The sequence below is a fragment of the Eurypyga helias genome, unplaced genomic scaffold (genome assembly GCF_000690775.1).
Source record: "Eurypyga helias isolate BGI_N326 unplaced genomic scaffold, ASM69077v1 scaffold14276, whole genome shotgun sequence".
In the NCBI taxonomy this organism is placed as follows: domain Eukaryota; kingdom Metazoa; phylum Chordata; class Aves; order Eurypygiformes; family Eurypygidae; genus Eurypyga; species Eurypyga helias.
In genome coordinates, this window is record NW_010258726.1 from 785 (window position 1) to 20,536 (window position 19,752).

Genomic DNA, 19,752 nt, shown 5'->3' on the forward strand with positions numbered 1-19,752 from the left:
CACCCCAATGCGCTGAGTACAACGAATTTTTAAGTTTATCACTTCTTCTACGACAACATGACAGGGGAGGAATATAATATACTTATATCTTCTCATCTGCTTTCTATTCAGTTTACTCATCTTTCTGCAGACCCCCAGCACAACTCCAGAGTCCAGCAACCCATTGGAAAGAGCAATCCAAACAACTGCACACATCTCTGAGGCAGCAAGGGCATCTGCGACTCCATAATAACGCACTGGGGGCCAGCAGGCCCTCGAGCACCGCCTGAACACCCGGGCTCCGTGGGTCTGGAAAGCCAGCCGCGCCACTGGGGTGTTCATGGCATATAGGAGCTGGCGTGAGAGAGCTTGCCAGTCCTCCAAATCCCACCGCCCCACGCCTTCCCGCAAGGCTCTTACCACTTGCTCCTGCGGTGGCGCTGGCTGGGCCGCGCTTGGCTGGGCCTGGGGCTGCGACGGCGCCGGGGCTTGTTGTTTTTGCTGCGCTGCTGCTGCTGTCTTCTGCTGCGCTGCTGCCTGCTGGGCCATCAGCTGCTGCTGCTGCTGGTAATAGTTCTGCATCAGCTGCTGCTGCGCTGGCGCTCCTTGCTGCATCACTGGGAACTGGGAAACAACCGTTGTTGAGCCACTTGTTGCGCAGCTGAGAACTGGGGTACCACCCCCAGAACTCAGGGCCAGCCACAGGAACGGTTACAGCCACTGCAGGTGGCAAAGCAGTAACAGGCCGAGACCATCCGCAAAAGGAGCGGCGGAAAACTGCCCTCGGCACTAACGTTAGATCCTGCCCGACACTGCCTGTATGGGCTCCCACGTTCCTCCATTCTGATCAACTCTAAACCTTTTCCCTGGGTCGGAAGATCCACTGTCCCTTTGCTTCCACTGCTAAATATGCTTTAGCAGAGATCTGTGCTGCTATAAAAAACACCTCAGTCACGCACGCCAGCCTGTCATCCAGACACAGCCTGTCTAACACATCGTGTGTTCACAGGCCTCCCCATCACCGCAGCCTACCACGCCACCAGACCTGAATCTCACCGTTAAACGGGCATGCCAGGCTCCTTCAGCGAGCAGCAGGGAAAGTGTACCCCTCTGCTCAGCAGCTGAGCATTGATCTCAAGACTCTGACACACCTCGAGCTGTAAAACCGTAACCAGCACTTCTTATTTTGTGTTTGTACATAACAAACCTATCACAAGGCCTTCCACGCTGACAGTTAAAAATGCCAGCCTTGCATAGCAAAAAGTCTTGCTATATAACTAGAGACACACTGGAAAATGCCTAAAAACTGCACCTATCCCCCAAAAGAACAGGGGACTTGCCATAAATGAAGACACAGCTTGGAGGCCTCCAGCACAGGAAGCAGGCAACACAGAGCTGCGCACACCCACCTGCTGAGCTTGCATCATCTGCTGCTGCTGGTAATAGGCGGCCTGCTGCTGCTGCTGCAGGAGCTGCTGCTTCAAGAAAAGCTGCTGCTGATGCTGAGGTGTGGCTTGTGGCTGAGTAGAAGGGACCGGGGGCTGCGCTTGCGAGGCCTGCTGCGGAGCTGGTGCCTGCTTGGCTTGTGGCTGGGCCGGAGTCTGCTGAGGTGTTGCTTTTGGCTGGGGGACGCTTGCAGAGAGCGAAGGCTGACCACTGCCCAGGGCAGCAGGGCCTGCAACTGGTAGGAAAGTTAAAATAAAACCACAGATCCGTTAGATGAGCACGCACCGCAGCCCTGCAATACACCATGCTCGGCAGGAAGGCACCACACAGCGTTTTACCTTGTGGCTGAATGGCTGCTTGAGCCGTGGGTCTCTTCCTTGGCGTCAGGGCTGGCTGAATGGGTAAAATCCCAGGGTTGGGTTGTGTCTGCCCTGCTTTAGGTCTCTGGCGGGGGGCTATGGAAGTTTCTGTTGTAGGGATGGGATCGGTCAGCCTAGGAGATAAGGTAAGGAAGAACAGTAACAAGAGAGTCTTTGGTAGGCTGACAGCTGGTGCACACCACACATCAGGGGTTTAAAAAAAAAAAAACAAAACTCATCCACACTTTAGCAGTATGTGAGTGATAAAGGGGAAACACTTGCAGGCATCCAGACACACACGACACTTTCCAGAAAACTGGAAACACAGTAAAACCCAACAGATGCGTTCACAACAATTAAACCAACACTATCATTTTGACTTCTTTGCAATTGTGGCATCTTTTCCTGTTGGACAGCTGGAACTTGTCAAAATCACTCAATTCATTCAAATATTTGCTACAGCATATTGTTTAAATACACTTATGAGTTCTGGATGAGCAGATGAAGGACATAAATTAGCTTAAGAGCAGCTGATACCTTTGGGCAGTTGCCTAAACTGCCACCTTTAGAGGTACATCTAACCCAGAATCAGGTCATTGGACCTCTTCTGGTCCCCGCTCAACACTTACTGAGCTCCAGAAATGCACAGCAACAGAGCCAAGAAGCCAGACACCACCCTGCCCTTCTGTGGATACATCTGCTTGTTAGAAATCGAGTTGTTCTACTCATGTACTCAATTACAGAACCAAAGCAGACTCCTGGGACTGACGGACAGCAGAGTGGCCCTAGTTCAGAATCTGAAGAAAACTGCTCATTTTGGAGTGCCCACTGCTGTGCTGCTCACTTGACAGTAAAATAAGGTACGACTTTTGTCCAACAGAATTTACAAGTCTCCACTGAGCAAGCAACAGGAGAGGAGAAAGACCACAGCAGTCCAGTGGTTTCCCCACTAATTGGGCTCTTCGGTTGGAGACTGCATGGGCTTTCACAGCCCCCCCAGAAGAAATGACAGGGCTCTCGGAGAAATCACAGCCTTTCATACAGTAATTACTGGGTCAGGTTATCATCTGTCGGGGGGTCACACTCGAAGAGCAACAGTCCCCGAGGCAGTTCCTTGGTGCACTCGTTCTTTGGGGCAGTTCCAGGCCTGCTGCAGTCTCTCCTGACCGCTCTCAGGTGCTCTGGGTACCGCCTCCGGACGGATGACACAGGAGATTCAGCTAAGTGCATGAACCTCAAGTGCTGCTGTCAAACAGTGACTTCAGAAGAAAAAAGCCTGGCTGTTGAGTCACGCTGAGTCCCCACCTACCCCCCACGCACAAAAAATTCCCCTAATATCTGCTTTTTCTGCCTTTCAGATCAGTGGTTATTTATGTCGTTGAAGCAGAAGCCTCAGGACCACAGTTGCTCGTCTCCACGCGTACACGTGAGCCCGCAAGAAAGCAGCTAAATCTACCAGGCATCTTTGTTAACAAGCAGCAGAAAGACAAGAGGCGGTAAAGAGAGGGCTGAGCATAATGCAGATGTGGTTACCTGGCCTTTGGTTGACTCTTCTTCGCAGCAGCCTCGCTTGCTTTGACTGGGTCCGGGAGCTTAGCAGGGATCGGAGAGTTCTGCAGATCCCCAAGCCAGAATTTTGTATTTTGAGGACAGAAAACAGAGTGAGAAATCATTTGCAAAAGCATCCCGATGAAACAAGGAGATCCTCAAAGCAGTTATTCCTCATGCTGGACACAAGACAAACCCCCTCCACGTTCAGGTCATGTTTTCACATGGGAAAAATGGGGTTCAGCTTTCTGACTATTTACTGGATGTGGAATCTGAGCACAAACCTTCATAGCACAACGTTGGCAGTTCTAAAAGACCACCTTACCAACACTGCTATCAAAAACACAAGCATAATAGTACCAAACCCATAAAGACCATAAATAACTTCCTGAAAACGGGGGAAGAAATTGGTTTCTTCTTACCTGGAAACAACAAAACACAATGTCACGTCACAGATGCCCGTGACACTTTAAGAAACTACTTGTCAACTCTCTTTCTCGGTGCACAAAGACACACTAAGAAGGGGCAGATGGTGTGTAAGGCCTGATGTAGCTCAGACGTAAGTTGGCTAGTCCCGGCCAGCCAGCCGACACAAAACCGCGCCGTGCCGTTGAAAACCAACGGCGGCACAGATTACACACGCTCCGGTGAACGTGCCTGGAAATCAAATCGGCTTCGCGTGCATGGCCTCATTTTCCATGTTCACACGCACAAAGCCTCTTGGTTGGCCTCACACTGGTAACCGGGTGAGGAGGTAAATCAGGGACAAATAAAAGTAAACAATGTGTGAAACAAAACCCGGATTCCTCTCCCTCAAAAAAAGACAAAACCAAGCCCAAGTGGCGCTGCTAATCAGAAAATTAAAAAAAAAGAAGATCCTCCTAATCACAGAACTGGGGAACAACCAACAGGATTCATCAAAATGCTCAATATTCAGCAACTGCCACTCGCGGTCTCCTCCCACAAAGCCCCACATCAGCCCACGCCGTCGCTACTCACCTGGACGTTCTGGACCGGGCATTCCTTCTTTGCCAATTTGAATGCAAAGTAGGAGACCTGATAGATATCGGGTCTCTTATCAGGGTCTGGCTCAAGCATATACCCTTAAAAGACAGAGGTGACAGTATCAGCAGTAAGACAGGTTCACGTGAGCCACTTGCAGCAGCGTATCTGCATCTAAGGAACAAACGCTCACAACGAGGGTGGGGAGGCACTGGCACAGCTCGCCCGGAGAGGTTTAGCTGCCCTGTGCCTAGAAACTCCCGAGGCCAGGTCGGGCAAGGCTCTGAGCAACCTGATCCAGCTGAAGGTGTCCCTGCCCATGGCAGGGGGTGGACTAGATGACCTTTAAAGGTCCCTTCAACCCAAACCACCCACTACGCTACATCTGGTATAACCAGATGCTAACAGGGTGGGTGCCCTGCCTCTTTCAAAGTGCCTGTCATTGCTCAGCGTGGCTGAGGTGACCATCGGGGTCAGCTGAGAGAGGGGCAAGGCAGGAGGGACTAGGACATACTTCCCGGTGCAGCTATGAACAGTTTGTAGCTGCTACCGAAGGCTCTAGGGCAAGCAGGGGACATGCAGCCTGCCTGGCCAGGGAACAGCACTGGTTTCAACTTCTGCATTCCCAAGTGACCCTGGAGGAAAAGAGCTTGATCCAGCCTGGATGTGTCAGTGGGGCAGGAGAAGCCAGCCATGTACACCATCGCCTTTGCGTAAGGAAAGGCCAGGCCGCTCTGCGAAAACATCCAACTCCGTCAGTCAAGACTGCAGCTGGGGGTATCAAACGCTGTGCTGAAAACGAGAGCTGCCCCAGCTTTGCCACGAGTAGTGCCCTGTCCCCGGAATTACACACTCGCTCTAGTCAGCGGGTTATTGGTGCCTCACCGCAGTTGTTTTTCCGTTCACAGAAGATGATTTCTTATCACTAGTCTAGGTCACTGTGGGGTTTTCAGTTCCTTATCCAAACAGACTTCTTACCGGAGAAATGCATTTCTGCATAAATAGGCTTATTGTGCAAGTTTCTGTAGGACTCTGAAACCAAACGGTTGCCTCTCTTCCTGCCTTTCCACAGACTTCACTACAGCCTCGCCAACCCAAACCTCTGTCATCGCTGCCTTTCGAGCCACGGAAAGATCACTTTAGCCACTCCTGTGTGCGAGCAAGCCTCTCAGACGAGGAGAGGCTCCAACGGGTTTACTGTAGGAGCAGGGAACAAAAGAACAAAACACCTCTCCGCTGTGGTTTCAGTTGTGCAAAGTAGACCGTGCCCCCGTCAGACACTCACGGATGAGGCAGTGCATGTCTTGCGAGTGCCGAGAGTTGTCGGGAATGGTGAAATTGCCATCACAGATTGCCACCTGACTCTCCCCGAATGGCAAGGTGAAGTAACACAGCTTGTAGAGTAAACAGCCAAGGGCCTAAAGAGAGAGAACGGGGCACAGGAATTAACAAACCGAAGCAAAGCAGGGAACAGCACAACCCAAACGCCGCTGTCGGTAACAGGAACGTGCTCTAGCTTGTTCTGCTATATGGGTCCCGCGTGACGTCCGGCCTACGGTTAACATCCCTGCGATCAGCTTGAAAACAAGCACAGTTACACGGGAAGATAAATACACAACGAGCTCTCCCTCGCCGGGCTGGGATGCTGTAAACTGAGGGATTGAGAGTATCGCCACACACCCCTCAGCTCCACATACCCCTACGCATCGTGTGACCCTTCCGGCATGAAAGGGGCAAAGCCTGTTTCCGCCACACAGTGGGAGGAAAAAGCAAAGTATTAGCAAAAATAAACGGTAACCATCATCCCGAAAACATTTACTCTGACAAGGCAAAATCCAAACCGTTTCCAAGCTAAGTTCAAGCAACCTTTCAACCGTTATAAATATGTACCGGGGAGAGATACAGCGATAAGTCTGCGGGCTGCCAGGTTATATCACCCTGCCATCTATTTCCGTGCTGCTTTTGACAGCAAGAACCACCACCTATTTCAAAAGAAAATAGAAGTTTTACACAAAGGACTAATTACGAAATACTCCCACCATCTCAGAGAGGAGAGGGGAAAACATTTCCTAATCCTAAGCAACTCATCATCAGCTTTATCTTTTGTCATAGGATTTCACAACGTAATTGCACTCTGGTTTAAAATAACCCTGACAAGATTGGAGGAAAGGGAAGTTTCCAGCAGGACAAGCGCTCCAACAGGCCTTGAAGTCGAGGCCCCGCTGCGCACACCACCACACGCTGGTTTGGCAACACTCAGCAGGTCACTAGAACAGAATTCTTTCCCTGCCAAGAAGAGGAGAGCCTTTGGGTCTCTGCCTTTGCACATTATCACAGGAAGGAGTGCAAACCCCAGGTCCGCCCTCTGAGGCCCTGCATCTTCTCACGCTGTTACAGCTGTGGCCTCCCCTGTCCGGGTCTCTGATGCCGAGGCGAGTGACCCAGCACTGGTACAGGGCCTGGTTCCACAAACCTCCCGCTGAGCTCAGCAGAGCAAGAGCCCCACAGGAGCTGCTGCTTTCCTGACTCGGAGCTGAGGTCAGAGAGGAGAGAGGACTCTTCCCAGCAGATGTCACACCAGCAGTTTTCCCTCTTGTATATGCAGATGCAGAGCTATAGAGGCTACATTAAAACTCTCCTCCTCTTGCCTGGGCCTTGTCACTTCCTGGCTCAGGGCTTCAGAAGCCATACAAACATGCTGTGAATTAGCATTTTAAACACGTCCCATTTGCTGATTTGCCGCTACACTGCAAACAGCACAGATGTTTTTTCATCTCCGACCCAACTGAAGGGAAGCCTTATCCTTGATGAGGTTACCCAGTAACGGCTTACACCACAGTTGCACTTTTCTCTCAAAGTGAAAAGTGTGCCAAGATTGCCCTGATCGTGAGAAACAGCAGTGCAAAACCTCAGCCTCCGGCCAGGTTTAACAACTCAGACCTGTGTTACCCTGTCCAGGATAAGCATACTGTTACTCCTGGGAGAAGGCCTAATTTCTCAGTTTTCCACTAAATTCTGAGCAGTAACTTGGATTTCATGTGCTTGCAACCCAACCCAGGCACAAGAAGTCACAATACTGAATTTCCTGGTTTAACTCTTCGCATCAGGTTTGCACTATTCAACCCTGGACTTCCATACAGCTCTAAATTAAAACCACATGGGAGGTGGCATGCAAAGACACCTGCGTGTTTTACCCACGAGCCACCCTGCTCAGCAGGACCTCATCAGAAATGGCAAGCAGAGGAACTCTTTATTCAGAAACTCTCCAGTCTTCTTAGGAAATGGGGATAGCCCCAGCCAGAAAGTTACCCTGCTGTTACAGTAACAAAAGCAAGCTGCAGTCTGCTTGTATGATGCAAAGCGGTTTTTATACGTACCCATATGTCTGCTTTTGTAGTAATAAGTTTGCCACTGTACAGGTTGACCATTTCTGGTGCTCTGTAGGATAACGTAGTGTACCTGCAGCAGAAAGATCTGTCAGTGAGGGCAGAATGGGTATCAGATACATTTTCGCTATGTCACGTTTCCAAATAACTCAAAATTCAGTCTTTCGATGCAAAGCGGTTTTTATACGTACCCATATGTCTGCTTTTGTAGTAATAAGTTTGCCACTGTACAGGTTGACCATTTCTGGTGCTCTGTAGGATAACGTAGTGTACCTGCAGCAGAAAGATCTGTCAGTGAGGGCAGAATGGGTATCAGATACATTTTCGCTATGTCACGTTTCCAAATAACTCAAAATTCAGTCTTTCCCTATAATCTATTGGAAAATCTTTTAACAACAGCACCTGCTACATACCTCTAACAATAAACTAACCACTGCAAACTGCCCTGCGAACCCAAAGCAGCACCCAAGATCCTTTCTAAAGCAAGCAATTTGCTCACAAAGCTGCACATAACTGGAAGGGAAATATTCATGGATTCAGAGTGTTAAAAAAAGTCAGTAGGCAAATGTCCTCTGCAATGTCCTCCCTGCTGGGGCTTTGGCCAACTCTATCACAAAGACTGTAACCGGATACATGGCTCCTAATAAATAGACTTCCATACCAGGACTCGGGCGCTGAGTCGCTGTGAACAAGGGAAAGGGTATTTTGTACCTCGAGCTATAGCTAGAACCTGCCTCATTTTAACAAATCACTACAAAAACTGCGGCGTGGCTTCCTGCTTCTTGAAGATTTCGTACCAGTAGGCCTATGATTTCTGCTGTGGCACCCTGCACACTATTTACCCTGAACACAAGAAAGCATTGCTAAAGGCAAGTTCGTGTAGGCTTGTTAATAAATGTACAAATGGGGCATTCCACAGGGACAGCACAGCCAGACCAGGAGCGCTCTGCAACCTCCAAAAGGAAATCCACGCAGGTGAAACGGAATCCTAACGCCAAGGAGACATTTGCACACACTTCTAGCATGCTGGTCTCTAGGCAGAACGTTGTACGACAGAACTGGAAAGTTTACAGCAGTGATGATGTTAAAACTGAAGCAAGACGTAGGATTTGGACTCTGCTCCATTCCTGACCTACGTCCCACTGAGCTGCCGGCTAAGTTCCCTCCTTAAAAACCCTGAGGTGCACCTAGCTGCTACGGCTATAGCTGGTCGCACGCGGGGCACGAGGGGCCATTAAACACCTCAAGGTCCTTATGTTTTCTGCGAAGGGCCGAGGAATTAGGCCATGCATTCCCTTAGTCACTGCAAGGATTTATGACGAGTGGCTCAGGGAGGACAGGGATTGTCATCTGCAGCACTGCAGTTTGAAGGAGCCAAGAGATGAGGGACAGAGACACTGACCCCATACATAACAGTGTGTCACTGCCTCGTCGAGGTGGGCAACTTCTCTGCATTAGTACACTCAGCCTTTCAGGTCCAAAGCAATTACATCAAGCTCAATTTATTGTTTCACCTTCCCCCAGGCACATACTTACCTGCAGCAGGCAATTCTGCGCAGCAGCATCCAATCTGCTGCAACTGGCCTGAGTAAAATTTAGTCCCAGTAAAAGAAAAAAAATTACCCTTAAAACACACACTTTGTCCGAGCTGAAAAGGAAAAACACACTTACTTTTTGATCTCCTCCTCTACCGCGTTCACCCCTTCTGTTTGAGGGTTCTGGAATTTGTTAGTAGCGCTTCCAAAGTCGCACAGGACATAGTGGCCACGATCATGCAGCAGGATGTTTTCAACCTAAAAGCCCCACAGACAAACACAGAATTGCTCAGGCCAAAAGAACATGCGTTTTCTTAAGACAAGCCAGGGTTTTTAGTGCCTGGAGACATATCAGACACATCTGATGTAGAAGTGTAACGTGTCAGCGAAGAAAACACACATCAACACTCTGACATCTCCTAAAATAAAGTCAAATGGTGAAAGCGTAGTCGTAACACTGCCTTCCATCCTGCCACCTCTCCTCTCCCCTTCTGCAAACACACCACCTCGCCGCTAAGACTGTGTGCTTCAGGAGAAGAACTGTGTCCCCACGTCTTTAGAGCTACACTTCCCTCAGCTACTACAACCCTCAGTCTGGCATCTGGATTTGGGTCAGCTAACACAGGCTGTCCGCTGCTTTACAAAGGGCTCTACCCCTCGCTGACTAGCAGGGCAGAAGAGGCAGATGGATGACAGCACGCATGCTTCCACGCTTTATGAAATTATATTACATCTGGAGTTCTCTGCCTGCGTTTCCCCTGTTGCTTCGGGTCTCGCTCCTCAGACCTCAGCTTGTGCTCACACTTCAGCTGGTTGTCAGAACGCGTTGGGTACCCCTCGACGGGGGTTGTATCAGCAGAGGGTCCTCCGGGCTGCTGAGATGACGACCCCTCGCTTTCAAAGGGGTAGCGTTCAAATTTGGTAGTTTGAATCAGACAACTGAAACAAATGCTGAAACACACACCTGGGATAGCTGGAAAATGGGAAAACAATAAAACCAGCAGAGTCGCTGCCTTTCCCCTAAAAACACACACTTAGTCATGCACAAACAGAAATTCAGCTTGCATCCACCTAAGCAAGCGGTCTCCATGTTTCAACACCGACATAAGATGTGGGAAAACCTGGGTTCTGTTCTTTGCTTTGGCGAAGCATCCTGGTGTTCTAGTTCCTCATCTGTACAGCGGCATTAACAGCATGTTCTCTCAAGGGAACACACACAATTTCTAAAGTATTTATCTTCAATCAATGTGAAGTGTTCAGATACAACAACGAGAGAAAACACATCACTCACATTTTTAAAAAAATCACCACATAAGCACTTGCTAACAAAACCTTTTGGAAGGAGATCTCCCCCATCAAGGATGATCTTTGTAAGAAGGAAAAAAACCCAAGGAGTCAGCATTTTAAGCATCAGAATATGCAGCGAAATTAGAGCAGCTGAGTGGGGAAACACTGGCTTGAAACCAAGGGTTAAACACCACCCCCTTCCCCCATCCATCTGCTTTGAATAGAGCACTGCACACAGATGTTCTCCCTCAGATCAACACTGACAGCGTTATTCCCTGTTCCCTGCAAGCACTCATCAGATCTTTCCAGAAGGGTCCTTCCACTTTATCTGCTGGAGCAGTCGGAGGCAACTTCCTGCAAGTTTGGTGAAACATCAGCACTGGACTACCCAGCAACCCAGCTTGTTCGGTAGCTTCCAGAAAAAAAGAAAAACCCAAACAGCAAGCGAAGTACCTGCACTGCTGCTAGGGACCCCAGGCCAGAGGAAACTGTCTTTCCAAGAGTCTGGAGATGCCCTCTTCCAGTCCAACACCCAAAGCTGCACCCCAGTTTTCAGCACTGCTGAGCACCTACAGCTCCCACTGCAGCCTCTGAGGTGCCCAACACAGTCAGACTGAGACCCCAAACAACCACCTTCAAGGAAAACTATGAGCTGCCCTAAGAGTGGTTAGTTACAGAACACAGCCGGCTTCTGGCTCAACCCTCTGAAACAAGTGCCCTTCTCTGCTAAAACATTAAGTGGTGAAAACAGGGCAGGGGCAGACTGGCTGGGGATAAGGAATAAGGCTCCAACGAGCAACGTCGACACGCGTTACCCTCGTGAGAGCAACGGCTTCCAAGGCCGTTTCTAGGCCTGGGCAGCGATGTGGGAGGGACGCATGGCCAAGGTACACGTTCTGACTGCTTTCCAGCCCCTTCAGGTCTCTTTAGGGATGTTCCAGCTCCCCCTCCTCCCCTGGCACCATTCACTACTTCGGAAAGCTGACGCAGCATTTGGTAGCAAAGCAGCGGAGGCAACGTGACATCTAAGAGCACTGACTGATTTTGGCACTGGCATGTTCTTAACGTGGTCAATACCAGGGTTTACTGTTAGAGGACTGAACAATTTTATGTAACACTGATGCCTTCAAATGCCAGGCAAAGGCTTGTTGGTGGCACCAGGGCAAGACCTGGCATTGCAAAGAAGGGCGATGGAAGGCAGAGAGGTAACGGCAGCACAGCGCGACTGACTTATCGCACCACAGAGAACTGCGACACTGGGAAGCCTCCTGCTAAAATGAAAGCAGAAGAAACTAGATCCTTAACCTGAGAGCACAACCTTCTGGTTATTTCAGAAAGTAGGGACAGGAAAGGAGAAAGGTGTTTTGATCAACAGCGTCCTCTGGGTTGACGGACACAGTATTTTGCTGTATCCTGCTGTGTGTCTGCTACAAGACAAATCAGCCACTCCTGGAACCAGATGGGCTCAGTCTAGCAGAAGCATCACAGGTAGAAGTGGGAGACCTCACACTGCAGAAAGCTCAGAGCTGTAGAAATCAAAGTTGGCTCTAAGCTGGTGCCTTGAACACCACAAGCTGTGGGATGTGAGACTGGAAAGACAAGGTTAAATATAAAACAAGTTAGGCAAACAACTGCCACTAGGTACAGGGTAGTTGTGTAAAATGTTATCATCAGCCCTAGATAGATTTTTTCCCCTCCCTCCACCTCACTAAACCTTACTCCTCTGGGATCTGACAGTTACAGTTCCTCTACATAGATTCCAGCTTGGAAGCAGAGCCTTCACATCCAGGATAATGTAACAGATAGCCATAAGAAGGCTTGGCCATTTGTTCTTTGCTGTTAAAAGGCCTAACAGAAAGATACAGGGATTGTTCTTACTCCAGTGAGAGAAGAACAAAACTGAACTGTTTTGAAGTGAACTCCCCGCAGCAGCACTGGCCTATGAAGCCTGAAGGCAAGGCAAATACCTGGAAGAACAAGCAAAGATAAGTAGCCACTCAATGCAGGGCTACTGCCAGTGGGCTTACGCTGCCTCTACAGGGTCCCTCCTAGGGCAGAGGTGGCACACAAGGGGCTTCCAAATATTTAGAGAAAAGCAGCATCAACGTATGTCTGGTTTTGTGGCCATCCATCAAAGCACATGGAAGTAAACATCCCTTACAGCACACAGGGACAGATTGACAGCACTTGCTAATTAACCACCAGATCAGGAAGGAAAACCTTACCAGACCAACACAGGGGTGACACAGTCTTTTTCATGGCCTTTATTCACAGCGAGATGCCCAATTTTGCCTATAGGCTCGCTGCTTAAAGGTGCTGTTATCCCCCACTGCTGGTCACATCCCACCAGCCCGACACGGTGCCAAGAGGAGGTTGTTCTGCTTCAGGCAAAGCCTGTTGGGTTAATTCAAAAATCACAGCCACAGGCCACTGAAACTAATCCAGCTGCATCCGTCTGAAAGATTATTCACACCATCCCTTCTGCTGGCAGAGCTCTCTGGGCAGGCGCCTCCAGTGTTAGAGCAACATCAAAGAGCTGGAAGGGAAAAAAAGCCTCCATGCAGCTGTCCACAAAGTCAACATCTGCCCACTCTGCAGAGGGTTATCTTCACTCCCACAACACACCTACCCGACAGACGCCCTTCCCTACGCTCAGAACTTGCACACAAGTCTTTTCTGGACCTTAATCTCTCTTGGAATTGTTCTGGAATTGCAGCTCCTCCTTGGCATTATTTATTTGAACTCAAATAAAGTCAAAACATATCTGAATCATCAATTCTGTGATAATACCTGGATCTCAAATTGTGACTGGAGCTCCAGAGATCATCTCAACAGGAATAATACAACATTCAACTGGGGAACACCCCAAAGCAGAGAAGGGCCAGCTCTCTGAGCCTGGGCACAGCTTACCAGCCAAGAGCCAGGCCTCGCAAACTTGACTGATCTATGTGTGCAGCAGTGGGCTGGACATCAGACCGTAACAGTCCGTTCCAACTGCAACTGAGTGGAGAGAGTATCACCCAAGATCAACTCACTAATCCATCACAGACGTCCCAGAATTTATTCACATGCCACACCATGAGTTTGATCTTTATTAAAAAGCCCCAGGGATTCACCAAAAGGTAACAGCAGGGGTTAGTATCCTCTGCAGAGGCTCTGTTCCTAAGCCTTATCCTTTCATCCCGTTTCCCTCGACTGCAAGATGCCCACAAACCTCAGGAGCTTTGAACTCAGGCCTCAAGTCTGTAAGACTCCACACGTTCCACTCCAGAAAACCAGATGTCAAACTTGTTTCATACATTCAAGCTGCCTGAGAAGTGGGGTCACAATCTTTTGAAACCTGCTAAAGCGTACCAATCCCTGAGGATTTTTTTCCCTGTGCTACCTGGCTCTTGGCACACACGGGGTCATTTGCTCCTATAGAACGATGGCCAACGGCACAGAGCAGGCATCTGTGGAGAGCTCTGAAACACAACCTGACCCACAAAGCACATCTGAATTTCAAATGTACACAGGAGCCTGTTTCTTGGCTGAATATATTATTCAGGCACTTTACGAGCTAGTTGAGAGGAAAGGGAACCCCTTTTTGTTTGTTTGTTTGATTATAGGCATGGGATTTTTGGAAAGCTCTCCCCACCGGCCTAGCTCTGGTCCCAGCTAAGCACAGAGTTTTACAATGCACTGTCACAGTCAAGAGAGAGTTAGAGGCTGGTTTCAAAAGCTTCTAACGACTCCTGCCCCAAGGCCAACCTCTCCGGAGGGATCCTTTTAACGTGGGTCCAGGAAACAAATTTACAGCGTGCGTTTTGTGAACTCCCTCATAACATCAATAGTGTTTCAGGTGGTAGAAAGTCACTGTGAATAATTCATCAGATACATTCTGGCACATCCCCTGTGCAAAACAGAATTATTCACAAACATTTGTGTTTTTTAAGTAGATCTATAGACAGTAAACATATGGTAAGCAGCAATGAGAGGCTCAGTTTTTTTTTATCTTCCAATAGAGAGGTATTTATGCCCACTTTTCCTCATTACTAACAACAGAAAGACAGTGCCCGTACTGAAATGAAAGCCCGTCTGCCGTGGTGTAGGCAGCAGACAGACACGTTAAGGAGGAGGCACACTCACTGCTGTGTTACTGGAGACCAAGACTCACCTTCAAATCCCTGTGGATTATTGGCGTTTTGCACTGATGCAACCTGGCTACGGCTTCGCAGGTGTCGCAGAAGATCTGCAGAACCTCGTTCTCCGTGAACCCCGTCTGCAGACGTTGGTTCATGAGGTTCACCACTTGACCTCCTGGGGAGAAACAGCCACCAAGAATCAAACCCGGCGCACAAGACGAGGCGTGGCCTGGTCTGAGCCCCATCCCACCAGTCGTGCCTTGGCTTAGGCCGCTCCCCACCAAGCCGCAGTTGCGCAGCCAGCGCACAGGAAGTTCACGGGTTCAAATTCAACCTTTGCACCAAGCCTTCCCCAGAGGCTTTTGGCACTCTCCCTTCTCATCTCGTTTCCTTCTCATTTCATCCCCTAAAACCCAGGAGGTTTCGCATATCTGCGGCTGGCGTTACATCCGACGCTGCCTCTGAGCGATGCTTCAGGAGCAGTTTCTGTGGCACACGTTCACCCGGCTCTGTTAACGCTCAAACGCAATTCCAGCTAAGACTCATCATTTTCTTTTTTAATTAAAATAAAAGACTTCTTTTTGTCAGACTAGAGGAATAAAAGGCTGAATCTGGGATACCCACAGTCCACAAAACAGTTTGCCCCATGTAAGCAAGAGGAGGAAGAGAGACACGAACCCCATACACTGCTAAATGGCCTGGCTAAAATCATCCACCAGCAAACACAACAAAATATCTGTAACAAGAGCCGCGCCAGACACACAAAAGCAAGTTTTCATGAATGAGTCCTGAATTTGCCTCAACTTTTGAGGTTTTGTTACTCTCACAGCCTTTTCAAGGCAATCCACACAGGATCTTTTCCCCTCAACACACCCTACTAGACACGGAGGAAGAAACTCCTTCCCGAACCTCTGGCAAAGCAAAGGTGTATCATTTCACATCACAAGTGTCGGAAAACTTTATCTTCATTGTGCAAAAGAAAAGCTCAGCGTAACACGTAGCACAGCTGTGAACATCTCGCACTCACAGCGAGTGCAGTTCTACACACAGAGACACAGATTTGGTTTGGAAGCTGTAGGACACAAAAGTAACAAGGGAAAACCCCATGTACAACAGCAATTCCTGTGCTCTGCTCTGAATCATAGAATCACAGAATGGTTTGGGTTGGAAGGGACCTTAAAGATCATCTAGTTCCAACCCCCCTGCCATGGGCAGGGACACCTTCCACTAGACCAGGTTGCTCCAAGCCTCATCCAGCCTGGCCTTGGACACTTCCGGGGATGGGGCATCCACAGCTTCTCTGGGCAACCTGTCCCAGTGCCTCCCCACCCTCTCTGGGAAGAATTTCTTCCTGATGTCTAATCTAAACCTCTGGAGAGAGGTTAGAATGCTGGAGACAGAGGCAGGCATGTGCCGAGCACAACGTGCAGCAAAAGCACGCCATGTGAAAAATACCGCCCTGCAGCTCTCCTCCTTTCAGACGGAAGGGAACACCTTAGAAAGATGGATTTTACTTCATCGGCCAAAATCTGTCTCAGAGGCAGGCTAATGCAGCTGCAGGGAGAGCATTCTGAAGTGCTATGGTTTGTACTTCCCTCCACAGGGATCGTGCAGCATCCCAAGCATCCACACCGTGGATCTGAGCATGGATTTACCAGGATGCCAGGCCCGTTTCTCCCAACGCTCCTGGTGTTGAGCTTACAGAGAACTTACATAACGATTCCTTTAGCAAACCTACATGAAGTTCTTCCTTTTACCAAGTAAACAAACCCAACACGAGTTACTCAAGATTCCTGCAGCAAAACAAAGCAGCAAGGAGAGCACAGCAGAACAGAAAGCTGTATCTGACCTGTTTAAAGGAATTTTAGCATCTAGTTGTTCTTCCTACACCACAACCAGCCTCAGTCAAGAGCCAAGCAGGCCCAAGAATACCTATTTCCATCAGCTGCCACATCTAAAACAGCCCCAGACTTCTGAAGTCACCTGGCCAAAACATTGTTTTTGTTTAACACTACTCCTGGGAGAGGCATTTGAGCACAGCACACGCATCATTTTCCAAACACCAGTGATCAAAGCTTTGGCACAGCTGGAAAGGACTGGAAGAGCCTGGCTGGCTAGAGACAGCCAAGCAAAAAGGTCAGAGGTAAAAGGAATATTTTTGGGCTTCATATTATCCATTTCAAGCTTCTTCCAGAACAATCCTTAGTCAGGCTGAAGTGGAAAAAGCTTGCAATATGACAAAGTGAGGAAGAACTTCATTCCACAGCCTGGCAGCTCTAGAAGAGCCATTTCTTGTGTGGACCAGCCTATGGAAAACCACAATATATATTTAAAAGTTCTCCTTCACAACAGAAAGGACCACCCTGCGCTGAGACAAAGGCAGCACCAGTCCCACTAACAGAGTTAACAGCCTCGCCTATCTTCCGCTTCTCCACTCCCAGTCTTGGCTATGCTTTGTTCAGAACAATTCCTTCATAGCCAAGGAAGGGTCAGGCCTAGGCACAGGTCTGGGTTTTTTAAAGGAAGGTGTTGTGCAAGTTCCCTGTAAGCGTGAAAAGGGACAAATCTACCAGTGAACGACACGCTGAGCCCACACTCACCTCGACAGAAGTCCATTAGTATCAGCACTTCCCAGACATCGCCGCTGCTTACTGAGTTTATACTGGAATCAATGTATCCGACAATGTTCTTGTGGCCAGAGAGGTCCCTCTGCAAGATAAAGAAATTCAAAGCATAAACCAGCCATATAGAGTGAGCAAGATTTTAATCCAGTTCCTCTACGTTGCAGAGCTTTCCCAGCTCTTCCCCTGTACAGGCGCAAGCGTTGGTCACTTTGGATTAACCATCACGCAAAACCTGAACAAAGCTGAGGGCTGTCTCTACCTGTCTTCCTTCCAGAAGGATTCCAGACAAACCACAGAGAAACAGCCAACCTGATGAACTTGCCCAGGGACGGGCCTAGATTTTGCACATTCCTAGACGGCCCAGGCCAAGCTACCCAGAGCTGCTCCGCTTTCACGCAGAGGGAACAACAAAGCAGCATCTCAAATCTTCGCACGCTAAAAAAAACTCACTAAGGTAATAAAATAAATTTCAGCCTTGCTTTCAGAAGTACCTTAAATAACCTGATGGATTGAAGCACAAGTTCCCTCTGAATGACTTATCTGTGACACATGCTAAACCTGCAGGGGAATGTCATTTCCCTGCACTGCCAGCTTCACCCACGCTCCCAGGAGGGACAGCCAGGCCAGTTCGAGGCCCAGCTTCACCAGTAAAAAATGCAAGATTCTGCTGGCCACATTCTGCTGTAATGCTGCAGGGCTGCAAAAAGTGCAGTTAAGTTTAAAATACTTCTTTATTGCAGAAAAGCTGGGAAAGAAGAAAATACTGCCTTTTATTGACACACATGTTCTTCAGGAGGAAGACTCAGCAGAGGAGCAGGCAGACCTGCTGACTAAGAAGCCTGCTTCTCACCCTCACCTTCCAGGTTTGCCACGTATCTCCAAGAGGCAGCAATGACATGGAGATAATGGAAAGCACTGGCAAGTAAAATCCAAGGAAAGAAGCTTTGTGAGCACCGCTAAAACCTTTGATGCAAGATCTAATCTCAACTCTTCCCGTGTAGCATTAGTTACGGTGATGACGGAACATGCCCAAAAGCTTCACCGCGCTATCGCGTAACTCCACAAGTTAACTTTAAAGGCATTAACCTAATTAAAACCTACTGCAAAAAACACACCCACAATTGCTACAGGTAAGAGCTTCTGATGTGAAGATCATCTACCCTATGCCTATGGCTTGTGTTGTAAATCAGCAGAATGAGGGTTTTGTATTTCCTTCCCCACCTCGCAGTTGCCCTAAAATGTTCATCAATGGCTTCGAATGCAACTTCAGAAGTGGCACTTCCCAGGTTTACCAGGCTCCAAGTAAGACCAAGCAAATCTATTTGGATCATCTCAACTTTTTCTATGTTTAGAGACAATAAGTTTAAAACAACTATTAAAAATAACTGTCCTATCATAGGACTCCTTGTACCCAACAATCTACAGAAACATCCCAGTGCTTATTGTAAACCTTCCCTGCTTCAAAAGCCCAGGCAGTACCTACCCCACAAATGCTGTTTCTGATCTACCAACCTTGCCAGGACAGTGACAGCCGTCATCCCAACCCAGGAGGTCGGAAGCTGCTGCGGTACAAATTCACCTCAGGATGGAGGTGTTCCATTCGTGCACTGATTTGAGTTCAGAGACAATTACCTCAGAATCAACAGCCTTTTCTGATGAAGTCTAAAAGGCTGAAGACTTCATCCCTGAAGATCGTTAGACTATGAAGTCTAACACCCCAACCACGCTCACCTCTTCAGCTCTTCCCTTTCCCATTAAGTCATGTGGTTGACAGAGTAGTTTTTTCCTCCCTTCATTTTCCTCAGATTCCCTCTGCTTTTTCTGCTCCCATGTTTTTCTTGTCCACTAACTGAATTTAAATAATTCAATATGAGATTTTCACATAGTCGCAGAACTCCAGGAGTTTGGTCTTTCCAAAAGACAGACCCACAGTTCACAACGTGATGCTACGCAGATCAGAGGCAGACAGTGCCCAGGCTCTCGCCCCATCCCACTCCCAGTCTGGGGCCCCAGTACAAAGCAGTGACTTACCATGATTTGGATTTCTCTTTTGCAGACTTGCAAGTCATACTCGTTATTGACGTACATCCGCTTCAGGGCACATTTCATCCCATTGTTAGTCCTCACAAGAAACACTATCGCAAAGCCACCTGCAGAAGACACAAAAATGTCCTGTTCATTAAGAAGGAAACCTCTTCATCCTTGTTCCCAACCCTGTCCCTGCCTCCATCTGCCCTCAGAGTTCAGCCAGAGGAGGGAGGGTACTCAGTGGCTACCAACAGAGCTGCTGTGGTGGGAGTGTCCCTTCCAAATTCCTAGCTCCAGAGCTTCCCACTCTGCCCACAGGGACCCAAAGGATTCCAAGGGGGCCAACCTTCAGTTAATGGAAGCAAAGTTAACATTTAACATCTCGGTAAAAACAAGCAATTACAGTGGTTACTTGTCCTGCCAGACAGTCCTTC

At 48.7% G+C, this 19,752-nt stretch overlaps 1 protein-coding gene across 1 annotated transcript; it reads right to left on the minus strand.

The window, feature by feature from the left end:
• Positions 1–535: 535 nt before the first annotated feature.
• Positions 536–19,440, minus strand: AAK1 (AP2 associated kinase 1; the record flags this gene model as incomplete). The annotated part of the gene is given in 12 exon segments (XM_010154463.1): positions 536–617; positions 620–647; positions 1,389–1,654; positions 1,764–1,918; positions 3,318–3,397; positions 4,332–4,435; positions 5,620–5,752; positions 7,912–7,993; positions 9,392–9,513; positions 14,699–14,841; positions 17,267–17,375; positions 19,322–19,440. Coding segments are annotated over 12 exon segments (1,423 nt in total), but the record flags the coding sequence as incomplete, so codon positions are not given.
• Positions 19,441–19,752: the final 312 nt, after the last annotated feature.